This window comes from Scatophagus argus, chromosome 11, assembly GCF_020382885.2.
Source record: "Scatophagus argus isolate fScaArg1 chromosome 11, fScaArg1.pri, whole genome shotgun sequence".
In the NCBI taxonomy this organism is placed as follows: Eukaryota; Metazoa; Chordata; class Actinopteri; family Scatophagidae; genus Scatophagus; species Scatophagus argus.
Window position 1 is genome coordinate 2227763 of NC_058503.1, and position 17679 is coordinate 2245441.

Sequence of the window (17679 nt, forward strand, 5' to 3'; positions counted from 1 at the left end):
GATGTTGCAAACATTATCAGTCCATGAAAACCTTGTTCAGATATTTCACAAATAAGAGCTTAAAGAAGTAACTCTGACTGGAGTAAAATGTTGAGGTCATGGACGCAGGCTGTTTGATCCCTTTTTAAAACTGGAAAGTAAATGATTTAAAAGAAGATGAAGAAGAAGATGCGATGGAGTTTCAGCCTGTGCTGACTGTGGGAACCCTGATTCAAGCTGTTTACCAGCTGCTCGCTGCTTTCCGTGTGCCGTTAGCCTTTGTTGAACGTGTTTGTCCTGGTGCGAGCTGTAGACGTCCCTGTGCTCTGTGCCCCCCCCCCCCCCCATGTGTCTGTGTTTGCATACTGTGTCAGCTGGCTGAACACTAATGGAATGCTGCTCCGTCCCTCCTTTGCCTTCTGCTTTGCCTTCCCTGCTTCCTCCACGTCCACGTCTCGCTCTCCCCCTCTCTCCTTCCTTTTTGTTTCTGTCCCCCCCCCCCCCCCCCCTCCTTCTCTCTCTGTCTCTCTACCTTAGGTCTGACGCCTGCTCTGGCTTGTGCTCCTAGCAGAGAGGTGGCTGACTGTCTGGCTCTCATTCTGGCTACCATGATGCCTTTCTGCTCCCCTTGCAGCTCCGGGGCCCCCTCCCCAGGCTCCCTGCTGAGACAGCTGCCTCATCAGGTGGGTAAAGGCCCAGGCACTGGCCCACGGGGCCCACGCAGCCCCAGGAACCCCTCGGGACCCTCCAGCGAGGGAACCACCGAGAATGACTCCGAGGACTCGGAAACCTTCTGACCCCTGCAAACCAACCCTCTGCCCCCCCTACCTCCAGCTGTGCACCTGAACTCTTCACCCTCTCACCCCCGCCCCCCCTAAAGAATGATGCAGTGTTTCAATCTGTGATGTGCAGTCATGAGGAAGAAGGGGCGACACTTGTCTGCGACACAGCTGACACTGGCAGTGCTTTCTCTTAGTGCCCTTTTCAGAAATCACCGGGCGGAGCAGCCTCACTGCCCCGGACTGACTCCTGCAGCCGGATCAGTTGCTCCGTGACGCTGTGGCTGAAGAAGAAGAAGAATCGAATCGGGATCAGTTATGGTCTGCATGCTTGTGTTAACTCACACCACAGTTTGTTCTTTCTACTCACGGGTGCTTAAATCCAAACCGACCTCGGTACTTAGTCTCCGCATGGCATCGCAGCTTGCCTCTGAGACTCGTTTTGTCTTACAGAAAAGCCATTTTTAATTGTTTGTACAAAATGAAGTAGACCATTAAGAAAGCTAAGTGTAATTTTAACCTTTTTAGGATTTTTTTTTTTTTTTTTTTTGCTTGTTGTTGTACCAAATATTTGACTTCCACATGTAAATAATTAACATGTACTGGAGGGACACAAGAAGAGCTACAAGGAGCTTGTTTTTAACTTGCTAACAACTGAAGCACAAACTGATTTTTTTTTTTTTTTTAGGGTTTAAAGAAATGTGGCTGAAATGTGAAGTGTGCAGCCGTCAGAAAGATGATCAGTAGTTAAAATATTCAACAGGAAAGGGGATATGACACAGTGGGTACATCTCAACTCCCTTCTTTGGATCCGGTTTCCGATAGACCCGCCACGATTGGTCGATTAATCGATCTGAAGTATCTATTCAAACACGCCACTCTGAGCTGTGGGAAATTTTGATGAGCATTTTTTACAGTGTTTGACATTTCACGATTTCACAGCTGGATGAGCTGCCATTCAGCTTCTGATCTTCTCTGTAGCTTCACTGCTCAGAGGCTGAAATGTTGCAAGTAATCTCAAATGACAATACAGTCTCGTACGTGACTGTGGTCCATGGCAGACAGACAACGAAAAGCTGAAGGACTCTCAGACCCTCTTTGTGCTGGATGATACAACATAAAACTCCACATTTTTTATGCTACACAGCGGTAAACATGGGAGTATGGCGGGCGTTTCGTCAAATTCAGACGCCGTCTCCAACGTCATCACGTCTGACAAATGATGTGTGATCGTCATCGTGTTATTCACAACCTGAATAATGAAATGTTGATTCTGTGCACAATCACTCAATGTGATAAACACATTAGCACAACATATAACGTGCATTATTCTGAAATGGGCCGCATGAGTCTCGTACTTACTTTTTTGGTACTTTGAGTATATTTTGATGCTCGTGCGTATGCACTGTTATGTATGTAGAAATTTAAATGCATGACTTCTTACAGTGTGTGTCACTGCACTATTGCTACTTAACTGTAAGATTGGAGTACTTCTTCCACCTCTGGACTTGAGTGAATGAGGGTCTCATGTATCTGCCCTCGCGCCCCCTCGGAGCGAGGAAGTGATGAAATAAGGAAATTGGGATGTACCCACTGATGAACGGAGATTCATTTCATCCCGTGGCCTTTAATGGCCTCCTGCACTGTTCTGTGTGTGTGTTAGTCCCTTCCTGTAGTACGTGGTCGCACACGCCCGTAGTCCCGTACAGCCAATGGTGACCAATTGAATACTTTTCACGCAAGCCTTGGTTCTTCAATTTTCTCAAGTGAAGAAGAGCTTTTTCAGGTCTGCTCACTTCATTGTGGTATTTATTATCTTTTACACAATGGTACAAATACTGCCAGCACTTAAATGTAGAGTAACACAGGGCCTTGACCACTTTTATTTCCTTCCCCTCCTCCCCTCCGCTTGTCCACCCACCAGCTATGTGCCAATTGTCTCAAACGTGTCCAGTGCCTTGATGTTGATTCTTTTTTTTTCTTTTTTTTTTTTTTTAACAACAAACAGATTCTACTAATCTTTATTATTAAAGGATCAGTTCACCAAAATCACCAAATATTTTTGTTTGGAACCCTAGAGGTATTGAGCTGTGCAGGTTTGCCCGGGTTTTGAGATATTTGCTTCAGATTATAACCAAAACATTTTTAGAATTTTTTTTTTCTTATTCATTTTTGCTGATATAACAGTCAAGAGGCAGGAAACAAGATATTTTTAGTTTGGGCTTCTCCAGAGCAAAAAGGACCTTATGGTAACAACTGTCAACTGCTCTAAAGAATACCCAGTAACACTTTCTATGAAGACCACATCTATAGCGTTATGGGGCATTCATAGTGTTTTATAATGCATCCATCATTTTTTTAGGACTGCATTCATGAACATACATAATGCTTTCTGATGCACTATATCAACAGTCAAAAAAATTCTAGATATGATTTGTAATGAATTATAAATTCAAGTGTCTTATGGATCCTCTTGACTAGTTATGACCAAGAGGTTTCTCGATGGGGCTCTTAATGCATTATGACTACCTACATTATGGTTCATACTGTACCATAATAATGAAGCAGCATGTCGAGTTTTGAATTTTACTTGTTGTGAGCAATATTGAATTCACTCCACTGGCACAGTGAGAAATCTCACATATAACCTGGACAACCAACACAGCCGTTTTTTTTTCCATTATTTTTTGGGTGGACTGATTCTTCTCATTATGTTGAACGTGATGTGGCTGATGACGTCACATTCAGTGACACAGTTTGAGTTTGACTGAAATGGTGTCTCACTCCACCGTCTTCTCTCCTCGGAGACTGGCGATGTTCTATATTTTTCTGGTTCTCAGTCTGTCACCTTAAAAGACCAAAACCCGTGTTAGTCCACCTCCGGTTGCTTTCAGCCTGTCTGTGGCACTCAGTCCCAAGCCCTTTCATCACTAAGGATGTTTAAAAAAAAAAGGATACTTTGGTTTTTAGAACATGTCAGATCATTTCCTAAAACAGTGAGGCACTCTAGTTTGTAAGGAAATGTTACTCAAGTGGGAGTAAATAGTGCATTTTTGGGGGACTGTTTTCAGTAGTGAATCGATACACATTTGGTGGGTATGTACACCAGAAAACCTGCCACCCAGCTCAACAGTGTGGCTTAGTGATGATTTGAACCATTTTTTGGACAACAGTGGAGCTCTGTGCCCCATAGGAATACGTTAAGACTTTTGTGCTGGCCTTTTCCTGAGCTTTGTAGACATTAGGAAAATTACAGAATGTCTCCAGACTTATCCTTTAAGTTGGTTGTGTGTGTGTGTGTGTGTGTGTGTGTGTGTGAGCGTGTTAATTTAGGTACTGATATGAAATTGAACTGCTTTTGTATATAATGTTGTTGTAAAGCTTGGTATGAAAAAACAAATCTCCATCACAGAGAGCCCAGCGTGATGCCTCCATGCTGAACGGCTGAATACGAACACACGACAAAGTGGTTTAGTTGTCTTTTCAGAACAGACTAAAAGTTATGCACATTGATGACCTGATTTGAAACTGCGGTTGGACTGAAATGGAGACGACTCCCGAGGCCAATAAGCACACGTTGTTAACAAGCACAGTCTTTTCTGTCCCAGAGCTGAAGCAGACCTCTGAACCTGTCTGCCAGAGTTGTTCTTCTACCAGAAAATGATCTTCATCAGTCCTGACAATCGCTATGGTCATGTGTCTGATGAGTTTCATGCCAGTTCCTGATGCAGTACGACATGCTGAGGGCTGTTTGTCAGCTACCTTTTGTTTTCTATAAACTGTACAATTAAAAAGAAGCTGTTTGAAGTTACTGTTGTGCTGTTTTTTTTTTTCTTTCAGCTTAATTATAGAACCTGTTGCTGCTTCATTTCTTTCTCCAGAGCGAGGAATAATCAGGTGTGGAAGCGAAAGGAGAGATCATTTTCTGTGATGTCTTATTTTCACTGTTTTGGCTTGTGTGGAAATCGGCTCACTTAGCGTTAATGTATACCAGGAAAAAAAAAAAAAATCCCAAGGAGCAAAAAGTATTATTAAAAGGAGTTTATCTGCCACCAATTCAAACATTTCTCTCTGGTGTAATTTGACAAATTATGTAGCTCTTTGCGGACTGCAGCTAATTTTATTTTCATTGTCAATTTCTTTTGTCCACTTTTTAAGTGAACTCATTTACATCCTTATCACAATTTCCAAGACCACACTCACAGCTTCAGTTTGCGTGTTTGTCTGACCACGGCTCTAAAAGCTAAAGATATTTCACGCTATTATACAGAATCAGCAAACTGACAAGCTGCAAACAACAAATATGTTTTTTTTTTTTTGATCAATACCGTACATGTGCATGGACTGATTTTTTTGGGGGGGGCAGAGGAAACAAATTGTGAAACATTGATATATCAAGTGCTTAAGCTGATAGGATGAACTTTGCAAACAGTTGCTTAAACTCCTCTGGAATTTCAGAGGAACATCATTCAGTATCATAATGGATGCGAGTCAAATATTTTGGTCTCCACCAGCTTCATCCGACTATCAGCAGGATGGTTCTCCCTTGCAAGCCAGGTCCTGCTCAAGGTTTCTTCCTGTTAAAAGGGAGTTTTTCCTTGTCACTGTCTGCTTGCTCGGGGGTTCAGGCTCTGGGTCTCTGTAAAGCATCTAGAGACACTTTTGATTGTATAAGGTGCTATATAAATAAATTGAACTGAGGAAAACGTGGGTCATTAGCTGCTAAATGCTCCGAATCTCTCTGCGTGATCCAACTTTTATCCCCTTTTTACCTCATTAACCCCCTAAAAAAGAATGATTGATACCTCTAATAAAACAGTGTTAATAATATTTTAATAGTTACATAATCTCTGTACATTTACAAACGTAAATTACACGAATGAGTTTGTTTACCAAATCATAATACTGAACATTTTCAGTAGGTCCTCTTGAAACAGTTGAACTCATGGCACTAATAAAATAACAAACCCTCCATGAAACAAATCAGGAATCCAGAGGGTGATAAGTTATAACCTGTTAATACTGTAATGTGCCCCCAGTGATAAAAACAGATGTACAATGTCTGTATAATGGCACACTCGCAGTGCGGCACTGCTCCTGTGGAATGATTCTGTGCTGTATACTGTTCAGGCTTTTGGTCTGCACCATTTTCTAACATTTACAACATCCAGTGTGCTTGTGGGTCTCAGGTAAATTAAAAACACGCTCACATACTGAGGCCTCTGTCCAGGAAACTGACTTCTGTGCATAGAAAGTCTGAGAGCGGGTGACTGTGTGGTTTCCTGTTGCTGCCTTTGGACACGGCAGCATTGCTCAGCAGTTGATGCCCAGACCAGTCCAGTGGTCAGGTACCATCAGGAAGTATTTGTCCATGGCCTCGCAGAAACGAGCTCTGTACAGCTCCGGAGAGACCACCGTGGGCATCTTCCCTAATGACACGACAGGAAACAGCAGAACACTGGCAATCAGTTGGGGTTCATCACTTATGCTCTTATTTTCAAGTTGATATTTTTGTTCTGTCTGTGCTTTGTCATTCATATTGATTCCACTTTGAGTGAAGTTTTTGGTTGAAATTTTGTCCTTCCTCATAGGACTGTTTTTTCATGAAAGAAAGCAAAAATATTCCACCTCTGTACATGAATCCCAACTTTTTAATAACCAAACTGAAGAATCATTGAGAAAAGAAAAACAGAAGAATACCATTTATCATCTCTGAAATAAACACGAGCCTCACTAATCCTGTATTAGACTTACACAGTTTGTATATTCAGTTATGTTGTGTGTGTACCTAAATTCACAAGCAGATTCATAAAAATGGGATAAAAAGATGTCATGTTCATTCCAGCGTGTTAAAAAAAAAAACCAACAGATGACATGGATGGTGTAAACAGAATGTGGAGAACAGATTACCTTGACCTCCCAGGATTCCAGTGGATTTGACAACCATCTCCAGTCTCTTGTCCCAGGTAAATGTCCTGATATAATCTGCAGTAAAGAGACCAAATGTATTTTTTGTTCTCACCGAGTCAGAAGATGAAGCAAACTCAGCAGGAAGAATAATAATGAATTAAAAACAGATGACACAGGCTTATGATTCTCCATTTCAGATGTCCTCTCACCTATAATCCCAACCACCAGCTGATCAGTGGCATCGTCTCGCCCCACGAGCAGGGAGTAGTCGATGATGAGGTGGCTGGAGAGGAAATAGGCGTCGCTGTGTATGGCGGCCCGCAGGATGGATTTACAGTGGGAGCGGATGTACAGCGGGTTGTCGTGGATCAACTTCAGAAGGTTCTCATCCAGCAGAACCACCTCGCAGCTTTCCTTCCCTGAGTCTGTCTTCACATTACGGTTTCTCAGGGAGCCTTTGAGGTCAAACACCTACAGAGGAGATGTCACAGCTCAGGACACTACAAGGATTCTGGAAGTTTTATTCACCTGAAGAACCTCTGAGAATAAATACATTTTTTTAACTGAAACAAAATTTCATATTAGCACTGATACCCAAATTAAAATCACAATACTATGTGGTACTGAGTCTCACCTGAGCCATCTTACGTCCATAGAAAAGATTCTCCATTACGAGCAGGTCCAGTTTCTTCTCTGTGTTGTTCTGGGAGTTCTTGTAACCAATCCTGTAAACGCCCAGGATCTTCGCCAACGCAGTCGGTCGCTGCGGTACAAAGTTTGGTTGTTATTTACTTCAATTGAGGCAGTGAGACCCAGACAGAAACTTCTCTGCATGATGCTTACTTTCTGCTGCACAGCTCCGGTGATGTAGGTGAAGTAGTGAGGTGCAAAGTCCAGGAAGGACTGGACCTCCAGTCTTGGCATCTGCTTCAGGATGAACCGGTCATCTGATGGCACACGGAAGAAGAAGAAGGTAACAACATGTTTCTGAGACCTGGACTAACACATAATTGATTATGTTACTAATTTTGCTACTAATTAATTCTAATTGCTTGTTGTGTTTACCTGCAATTTTTCTTCACAGAGCCCAGAACTAATTTTATCTACTGTTTTAGTTGTGTAGTTTTGTCTTATTTATGTTTTAGAATTTATTTAGAATATCTCACTATTTTTTCTGAATGTCTGAATATTCTATGTCAGAGGTATAAAATGGTATTAAAGAGATAATAACACCTTTGTCGCAACCATTTTTGGGACAATGTATCATGCAAAAGAAATTGTTATTGCCTCAAATTTGAAACAAAATACTGATTGAATGACTTGTCTTGAACTGACACACATCATATAAGACCACACTTCACTGTTACCTTTTGGATATTAACTAGCAGAGCAATATCAGCATACAAGGGGAGTCTGGATGTCAAACAATTTCCAAATCCAAAAATAATAATAATGATAATAACTTGATCAAATTCCTCTCGTAACTAAATCTCCCCCACATTTAACTCAGCAATGCACATCTCATTACTGAAGCTAGAGATGCTCTAAGTGAGATTTCACTGTCGCTTTGGTACTGGCTGTAGCTGTAGTGCTGAGAGAACCTTCTGTTGCATAGAAAACAGCTCCAGATTTTCCACCGCGAGCCTGCCAGTTGACACAGTGGGACAGTGAGCGGACAAAATCCTCCTCAGGGCTCTCCATGATCTCCTCGCGCATTTTATGAAACTCCTCGGCATAGTAGATTCGACAGTAAAATTTGGCGTTGGCGTCGGAGAATTCTACAAATTTGACAACAGACGAGGGTGACGTTAGTAAAGTATTTCAAAGGAGCGACACTCGGGAGAGGTCACTTCGGTGCCATTCAATCAGTGTAACATGATTGAACTTCCTCTACACATATGTTAGAGGAAGAAATACTCACGCAGCTCGATATGTGGATTCAGGGTCTGTTTTTTCTGTTTATCTGTCAAGTCTGCATCCTCTGCAAAGACATATTAACAAAAACAAAGTATTTTACCTGAACGATCAGGATACCTCAAGGACAGGTGTCCCTAAACGTAAATTTAAATCTTCCAAGTGTTACCGTAAATCCTCAAATAAATAAAAGCCCAGCGTGTTGCAGCATGTTGACACGAACAGGAAAGGTCGGTCCAAATTAAAGGGCGATTAAAGAAAAAGGTGGCTTATGTTCTGGCGCATGTCACATGATGACATACAAAAACAGCTGCTGCATGATGTACATTTTCATCACTTTAGTGAGTTCAGCGTTCTAAACAACTCTTTGTTGTTCTGGATTACTCAGTTTAAATCTTTATGTCCCAGCCAAACCACATTTTGAAGCATTAACAACATTCACTGACAAAAACATTAGAAAATGAGGACGCTTCATACTAAAATATGAAAAAATATACTTATCAAACAGAGGTAATGAGAAATAAAGGTCTGTCTGTAATAAAATCCTGCTTCAAATAAAGGGTTGGTGCTGTCTGCCAATGAAATACACGCCCCAGTTACTAACATATGTATAGAAGCTAAGTTGCCGTTTGTACAGTGGATCTTAACACGTACTGAGGGGATCAGTCTCCATGCTGCTGCGGCTCTGCTGCGACGAGGCTGACTCGCTGGGCCTCGCAGGGCTGCTCTTAGCCCGACTCTCACCGGCACTGAGAAGAGAGAAAAAAAAAAAAGGCAATCGTTTTAAAGTAACAGAAAAAAAGTCAGCTGTTATGTTTTTCCTGCTTGCTTTGCTCATTGTGTTTCTCCAGCCAAAGTAAAAAGTCGGTGCAGGTTATGCTATCTGACATTATGTTACGTGTTACAATCCTTCATATGAAGCCTTGTTTCGATCCACTCTCGTTTGTCCTGTTTAAATTACAGCAATAGGCTGTACAAATCAGCACTAAAGCTACTGCTATATTTTCTCAAGCAGAAGATGAAAAGTTAAGTTGAATGTGATAAATAAAACCACAACGTGTCATAATTGTCCTGATGGATTGTGGTACATGTCGGTATAGCAGTTCTGTGTGGTGTGGAAACCCTAGCTTGAAACAGCACTGAATTTCAGTGCCAGATTTTGAAAGGAATCTTGGGTACCTGAGAACCTGCGGAGTCTCATCCCCGCCTGTGTTTGATGCCTTGGACAGATCATCCAGAGCTGTCTTGTACTTCTTGCAGCTGGAAGGCAATACATTACACATTAACATTTAGAAAGCTACATCCTGAGGCCTTTTCACTCCTTATTTTACCTAAACACTGAGCTGAGACAGTCACCTGAGAGCAAAGGCGATGATGGAGCTTGGCTCCCTCTCACACACTGCGATGGGCACCCGCTCATGCTCGTCCATCAGATAGTGCTTGTCCGGGTCACTGCCAAAACATTTCACATGACAGTCAGACACAAACCATTAACGCCTGTGATATGTACAGGCCATACCTACCATATATCTTAATTTGGACTCATCTTGAGTTAAAACAAAAGGTATGTGAACCAAAAATTTGTTTTCTAAGCATTTCTAATCACAACATTGTAATGCATCAGCTGGATGTTGTGAGTGTTAGCTTTATATTTTGGTAAAGAGTGATAAAGAGTGTTAAAAAATGGTATAGTTCTGTATTTAAAAATGATGTAGCTCTGCAAAAGGTGCATATTATGTACCTTTTCTTCAACATGACAGTTCATGATTTAAATATTTTGACAGTTTAGGAATACTTCATTTTTGCGACTGTTTGAGATAACATTTTTGGGTGTTTTATTAATTAAAAAAAAGGCTCTGAGTCACGTAGCCATGCCATCCCAAAAGCAGTATCTGTTCTATATGGCCGCCTAATGGAAACTAAAAAAAGTGTCAACATTATATGTTAAAGCCAAATGGGAAAGGGAGATGGGTGAAGAGATATCAAAAATGATACGGCACGATCAAACTACTACACAGTCACTGAGATGGAGAGAATTTAACTGGAAAAACTTAATTCGATATTTTATCACACCTAGAATCAAAAGCAAACAGACAGGCATTCAACAGCCATGCTGGAGATTGTGTAATCACATAGATCCAGATCACACACACACATTTTCTGGAAACGTACAAATATACAGCTCTTCTGAGGGAATGTTCATTCAGTTCTCTGTGATATGAGTATAGCAGCTGTCTATCAAACACACCAGTTAGATAACACTTAATTTAAAGTAAGATAACAAAAAAGTAACAAAACGAGAGTAGTTCTTGGATAGTTAACATTCTATACCTCTATACACCAATACCTGAGTTCCAGAGCTGCCAAAAAGAAAACAAAAATCCTTTCACTGTCTCACTGTGGCAAGTAGAAACACCATGTGGCACATTATTGTAATTTGATCAAATAAGCATCTAAAATCAGGCAAATATTCTGTAGTGGTTTTGTTAGCTTCCAGCCCTGGTCAGAGAGTAAGTCAACAAGATTTTGGCCAAGCATTCAGTGCAAAATTTTAGCTTCTTCACAGTTTTTCAGTTCTACACCTGGCCTCAACCATAGTGAGTGTGTTACTTACAACGGGAAGGGGATGGGGTTGTAGCTGTTACCGGGCAGGAGGTTGGCGAGGATGGCTTTCATTGTGGACTTCTCCTTTACCTGGCTGTCAGTGGAGCCCAGCAAGTGTCCGTCAAATACATCTGACGATGAGCATACCCAAAAGCTAGACAGTTAGTATCAGTAGCACTAGAACTAAATATTGGTGAAGTACTAGCAGCATTTTCATTTGTATTTGTATTTGCACTGTATCTATAATAATATGCTTCATCAAAACGTGTCATTGTTCGTATTGAGTGAAGTGTCATGCATTTTCAAGCATTTCAAAGAATCTTTATTGACCACGAACAGACACAATTCATAAGTGATCATTATGATAACGCATAGACTATTATAGCATACCATGAGTCCTTACTACAGCTGCTTGTTGAGGTATGTATAGGTCAATATAGGTAATCATAATGCATTATAAACCCTGTCATGTCATCTGTCAACCTCTAGTTTATAACTAGACAAGAGGATCCATAAGACACTTGAACTTATAATTCATTATAAGTCACATCTATAATGTTTTATGACTGTTGATACAGTGCATCAGAAAGCATTATGTATGTTTATGAGTGTAGTCATAAGGCATTATGAATGCATTATAATACACTATGACTGTTGTTGTATAGCTGCACTCGAAAATGATGTGTAAAGTTCTGATGCTGATGCTTTTTCAGTTTTTCAGCAATCTAGTTAACCTGATCTTACAGGAAAAGCATACCACGATGGGCTATGGGAAGCTTTTTGTTCCAGGAACTGAACCCAAAATACCCTAAGCTTTTAGATTTAGGGTAAAAGAAAAAAATACCCTAAACTTTTGGGGTTTTTAGGGTGGAAACATGGCTTATGTGTGTGAATGAGTGAGTGTGTGCTTGTGTGTACCTTCTGGGATGCTGACATAGTCCTGCTCAGTAAAGGAGGGAACAGGTGTGATTGGTTCAGCTCCAGGATCTCCCGGTGACGGCAACACAGAGGTGGAAGAGGTCGAGGGCAACGTGTTGAGATGACGGTCCTCTGTCAGTGAAAAACACAATAGTCAGGACCACAGTCACCTTGATCCAGTAACAAGAGACCAGGATGGGACAGGGTCTGGGACAGCCGGCTTACCTTTCTCACCATTCTGCACCACAGGTGAGGGGTTACGGGGGGAGGAATCCAGCGCACTCTAGTAAGTAAATAAATAAATAGATAAATCAAATTGATGAAATTATACAGATTATTATACTCAATTGAATCTAAAATGTTATAAAACTGCAAGTATAGCGCTGGCCAAAATGTTTCATTAATTCATTCACTCATCTTCATATTTGAGAGCTATATTTGAAATGCTCAGATTTTTGGCATTTTTCTTGGAAAATTTTGATTATTTGATTATCAAAATATTAACGTATCTTAATTTTCTGCTGATTGACTGATCAGCTCTAAACTTGGCGACTGTAAAATCCACTAACAGGTACATACAGCAGATTAGATTTCTAACACACATTAATTTTGATCCATGGGTGACTTATCTTGAATAAAATTGTGAAACATGATGCTGATTCCACATGTTCTTTGTGTGAACTGACAGTGCAGTGAGAGAACAGCCTCAGTATTGGAGTGTGCAGCTCTTCCTTACACTGCGAGTGTGACTTAATTTTACACAGTGCAAAATGTTCTACCGTGGAAACTAACTTGTTGATACGTAAAGATGCTATTTAAGAGTTTTTGGAACAATTTCTGCTGTTATTGAATAGCTGACAGTATAGATATAGATAAGAATGACAGTTCTTACTCAATCGAGAACACACGATTACAGGAACCAGGTTCCTTGATGACACGGCATTGAAGAAATCAAGTTACTGGGAAAACACTGAAAATTATTTAAGTGCATGTAGACACAAAGAATGATGTTGCCGACCTTGTTGTCATCAGCAGTCTGTCTGTGCCTGCCTGGGCTGGGGGGGACAGACAGACGCTTCCTCCCTTTCTCCTGCTGGAATAAGTCCTGTAGCCTGGGAGGGAACGAGGTGACACACTGAGCACTATAGAGAAGAGGAAGAGCCTCATGGCTTCTTATAATAAGTTTTAAAAAAAAAAAGTCTGCAATGATTCAACAATTATCTAGGAAGACACAACATCTCTTTTACAGTGAGATGTGCTTGAAGAAGAAGGAAGAGGTTCTTGCAGTCACACAGTGGTTTAATGATTTGCCTTGATGGTTCATGGAAAAGGACTTTTTCAGTTCAGCAAGAACTGGCAGCCTTTCCCCAGTCGTCTAAAGTCCCAACTCTAATTCTCAGGGACCACATCAGAGAAGTCACATTGTCTTTTTCCCCACTATTTTTATTTGCTGGTTTTTTATGCATTTCTTTTTTTTCCTTTCCACCAGAGCTGGATTTGTGTAGTGTTTGTGGCAGCGCAAGGATAGAGGATGATTACAGGTAATGTTTTCTTTGTATGTCATCTACAATCGTGTCTTGTCTACAAGGGCCATTAGTTAGGTAGGTAAATAAATAACTAAATACATACATACATACCAGAGTTGAATTGTAACTATTCCAAGAAAAAAAAATGCACTGTAAAAACTCTAATTTTAAATTGTAAATTTACTGAATAAAAAATTGCATATTCCATTTGGAGTCACATATAAAAGTAAATGTTTAAACTCTGGAATTCAGTCAGTCCACTTCTGTCACCTAAATAAAACATATTTCAAGAAGCTGAGTTACATTCTCACCTGCCGTTCCAGTACTGCAACATCTCACAGAGATTCTGTTTCTTCATCACCAGTGACTCCAGGACGGTCTGCAGCTGCTGAGGAGAATCCATACCGCAGGCCTGTAGTCGCGCCTGAAGCTTTTCGATCCAGCTCCGCAGCTCTGCCTCCTCCATCTAAACACAAGCAAACGGCATTAGGAGCATGTAACTCTCCCTGTACTCAGAGGTGAGGCAGATGGACGCTCTAGGAAATGCTTACGTCTTTCTGAGCGAAGAGGTCCTCCATCTTTTCTTCACGAGTCTTACTGAAGGTGTCGGTCTTGAGGGATGTGAGGCGGTCATCTATGGCCAAGTACACCTGTGCCACTCTGAAGACAGGGCAGTGGGAAGCAGCGGATTAGTGGATGTGTTCAGGTGATACACAAAAAAAGAGAACACAGTGAATGAAGCTGTGCAGTAATACCTCAGTCCCGATTACAATAAAGTTTGGAGGCTGTGTAAAATGTATATTAAAACAAAATGCAAACAACCGCAAGCTTAATCGTGAACAACTGAGCCTTTCGAGGATGCCCACGTGATACTATCAGCTGTCACTGAAGAACCTGTTAACCTGTGGAAGGTTCCAAACAGCCATTTATTTGAGCAGTACACAACTTTTCCACTCTTTTGTTGCTCCTGTCCCAACTTGTCAGAAGTGTGTTGCTGGCATCGGATTCAAAATAAGCATATATTTACAAAAATCTATTTAGTTGATGAGGTAAAACATTAAATATATTGTTTTGTACTGTTCAGTTGAGTATAAAAGGATTAACAAATTATCATTCTGTTTTATTTATGTTCTACACTTTATGTTCTACAATACCGCACTTTACCTTACAATGTAGCCTGAGGACCAGTCTCAACTTGGAAAGCATTTAAATCTCTTCTATGTCTTGCAGTTCTTTCCCACCACGATTTAATGGTTGCTTTTACCTGTTGTATCTCTTCCTTTCTTTTCAGCACTGTTACACTCAATTACTAATCCCTAAAGTATTATTTTTGACCTGAAAGCAAAAAGGTGATGTCACTTAGACAGTTCATCTAATTATCCAACTGTTTAATCTGTAACAACAACAATTAAGGTACAGTCAGTGTACCACCATACCTGCAGGATCTAATAGTCCCATATATTCCCAATAGAACACTCAGATCAGAGAGTGCAGGTTTACTTGCAGTTCCCAGAATTCATAAAAGTAGAATGTTAGGACGAGCCTTTAGCTCTCAGGCACCCCTGCTGTGGAACCAGTTGCCAATCTGGGTTCGACAGGCAGACACCACCTCCACTTTTAAGACCAGACTTAAAACCATTCTGTTTAGTAAAGTGTATAGTTAGCCTCAAACAAAGTGTGTAGGGCTGGTAGGCATAGTTACAGTCACTTCTTGACAGACAGCCACAGGTAGAATAGGTCTGACTAACTATTAGTCTTTAATCTCTATCATACGCTGCTATAGGCCTTTGGTGCTGGGGGACACAAACATGATCCACTGTCATGTTTGTGCTTTGTGATGAATGATGTTTGTTGCATGTATGTTTCTCTCTCTCTCTTTCATCCTCTCTGTCCTGTCTACCTCTTCTTCTCCTCCTTCACCCAGCCGACTATCAGCAGGACAGTTCTCTCTTGTGAGCCAGGTCCTGCTCAAGGTTTCTTCCTGTTAAAAGAGAGTTTTTCCTTGCCACTGTCTGCTTGCTCGGGGGTTCAGGCTCTGGGTTTCTGTAAAGCATCTAGAGACAATTTTGATTGCAAAAGGTGCTATATAAACAAAATGAAACTGAAAAAAAAAAAAATTATATGGCCCCAAATCCCAAATTTAAACCTGCACTAACGAGTCTATTAATCAACCAGTCAATTGTCCAAAATTTATCATTGGGGGGTAGTCACCGCATGCAAGGAGGCTCAACTGTGACTGGACAGCAATTCAAGTAAGCTTGCTGTAGATAATTCAAGAATCAAGAAATATGATCTCAACTCCAGCATGGCCCTCTTTCACTTTCAAAAGCTACTGGACATATTGCTACAAACTTTCCTGAGTGATAAGGCCCTCTGATGTCAACGTCTCTATAACTCATATCTTAATTGTTTTTCTGTTGGTGAAAGTGCATCATTTTCTGGTGTCTTTCCGTCTGTTTGACATGTATAAAAGGATGCAGACTAATGACCACTGTGAATGGTATTCTTTTACTTCTGAGAGAAGTCCTTCAGGTCCTGCTGCAGGTTGGTTTTCAAAGGCCCCAGGTTCCTGATGAAGATCTTGGGACGAGGAAGACAAATCTCCAAGAGTCTTACTGAAGTGTAGCTGAGAAAGAGAAGGACAGGATAACACTGTCAAGACTAATTTGTAGATTCCATGTATAGAATGAATCTTTTTGTCTTCCATCCTAGAAATACCACACAGAAATCAAATACACGGATGATTTATGCATTTAAATTAAATAAATAGATAATGCATTTGTATTGAGAGGAAGATTTTCACAATATGAATGCTTTATATTTCACACTGAAAATGTCCCTTGTCTAATTCAGTGGTGACTGGAGGATAGAAGGCACTGTGACAGCTGACCAACCTGAAGGAAGCCACCATCTGGTTGTATGAGAAGTACTGGTGGTAGTCTTTGTGGATGGAGTGTCCACAGGGCTCTGCATTAGCCCTCCTGGTGTACTGGTGGCCGTAGAAGCGAAGCTCCAGGTATTTTGCAAAAGACATGGACCATGAGTCGTTGGACAGAGGTACCACTGGTGTCACCTTAAAATAAGAGGCAGGTATTAAGTGTAAGAGAGGAAAGTCTAGCAAGATAATCAGAATGAATTGCCATTTTGCTTCACTCCATTATTTCAGACAGAGGGTGGAATTTTAATAACGAATGTAGTGCAGTTAGAATTAATGTTATGTATTTTCTACTGTGTTGAAATGAGTATTAGGGATATGTCACACCTGTAGTTTGGATCACTTAGTATTGACTGACATGGACTGGAGAGTTTTGGCAACTGATCATCCTGTTACATCACACATCATTCTTTTGAGTCACAGAGGGCTTCATAGAAAATTTTAAGCACCAATATTAGGATTAGACTGCAACTCATCTTTATTTTGTGAATAATGACTGGTAGAGACAGGCCAAAGAAACAGCAATGCTTTGTCAGTAAAACAAAGCCTTGTTAAAGCACGAAAAGTGGGCACCAAATGCATTCTCAGCTTAATGCTTTATTTTGACAACCTTAATTAATTCAGGCTCATTTGGTGTTTTAAGTGGCTCTTAAATATCTGGTAAGGTCTCTGATCTGAAGCTGAGCGAAACAATCAAAAAAACTTTACATTTGGTTTGTGTCAACTTTTAAGTCTCACGTTTAATTATGACTGACCTGTTTGCAGATGCGGCACCAGGAGTAGTTAAGTATAGTGTGCTGGTAACCAGGCACTGGGGAGTCCAGCTCCTTCAATACAATCTGCACACAGCCGCTACCATGCACAAAACGACGGATGTGATGCACCATGGGAGTTTCACAGAACATGCTGGGGCACTGGTAAGATGGCCTGTAGAAATATATGCATGCAAACACACAAACACAAATGTTCATTTTTAAAAGTAAACAGAGAGGCTTCCTAGAGCTGCAACTAGCTAATATTTTCATTGTTGATTAATGAGTGAATCATTTTCCTCATTAATTGATTAGTTTTTTGGTCTATAAAATGTCAGATAATGAACAATTAATTAGTAAAA

The 17679-nt window shown here is 40.8% G+C and overlaps 2 protein-coding genes across 10 annotated transcripts in view; one reads left to right on the forward strand and one right to left on the reverse strand.

The window, feature by feature from the left end:
* Positions 1 to 4569, forward strand: part of ankrd44 (ankyrin repeat domain 44) — a 37222-nt gene extending 32653 nt beyond the window's left edge. For 2 of the 3 annotated variants that reach the window (XM_046404825.1, XM_046404827.1), the window contains exon 28: positions 517 to 4569. In XM_046404825.1, coding sequence (XP_046260781.1) covers positions 517 to 776 — 260 coding nt within the window. In that variant the 3' untranslated portion in view covers positions 777 to 4569. The remainder of the gene's footprint in view (positions 1 to 516) is intronic. The other variant, XM_046404828.1, reaches the window with a different exon arrangement.
* Positions 4570 to 5574: 1005 nt separating this feature from the next.
* The window catches only part of pikfyve (phosphoinositide kinase, FYVE finger containing), a 31942-nt gene continuing 19837 nt past the window's right edge, over positions 5575 to 17679 (reverse strand). For all 7 annotated transcript variants that reach the window (XM_046404089.1, XM_046404090.1, XM_046404086.1 and 4 more), the window contains 19 exons: positions 17321 to 17492; positions 16525 to 16703; positions 16143 to 16256; positions 14182 to 14290; positions 13942 to 14096; positions 13123 to 13216; positions 12330 to 12387; positions 12105 to 12236; positions 11197 to 11317; positions 9939 to 10034; positions 9762 to 9842; positions 9237 to 9331; positions 8590 to 8649; positions 8270 to 8446; positions 7512 to 7615; positions 7303 to 7431; positions 6878 to 7139; positions 6669 to 6743; positions 5575 to 6187 (listed from right to left, as the gene is read on the reverse strand). In XM_046404089.1, coding sequence (XP_046260045.1) covers positions 6072 to 6187; positions 6669 to 6743; positions 6878 to 7139; positions 7303 to 7431; positions 7512 to 7615; positions 8270 to 8446; positions 8590 to 8649; positions 9237 to 9331; positions 9762 to 9842; positions 9939 to 10034; positions 11197 to 11317; positions 12105 to 12236; positions 12330 to 12387; positions 13123 to 13216; positions 13942 to 14096; positions 14182 to 14290; positions 16143 to 16256; positions 16525 to 16703; positions 17321 to 17492 — 2329 coding nt within the window. In that variant the 3' untranslated portion in view covers positions 5575 to 6071. The remainder of the gene's footprint in view (positions 6188 to 6668; positions 6744 to 6877; positions 7140 to 7302; positions 7432 to 7511; positions 7616 to 8269; positions 8447 to 8589; positions 8650 to 9236; positions 9332 to 9761; positions 9843 to 9938; positions 10035 to 11196; positions 11318 to 12104; positions 12237 to 12329; positions 12388 to 13122; positions 13217 to 13941; positions 14097 to 14181; positions 14291 to 16142; positions 16257 to 16524; positions 16704 to 17320; positions 17493 to 17679) is intronic.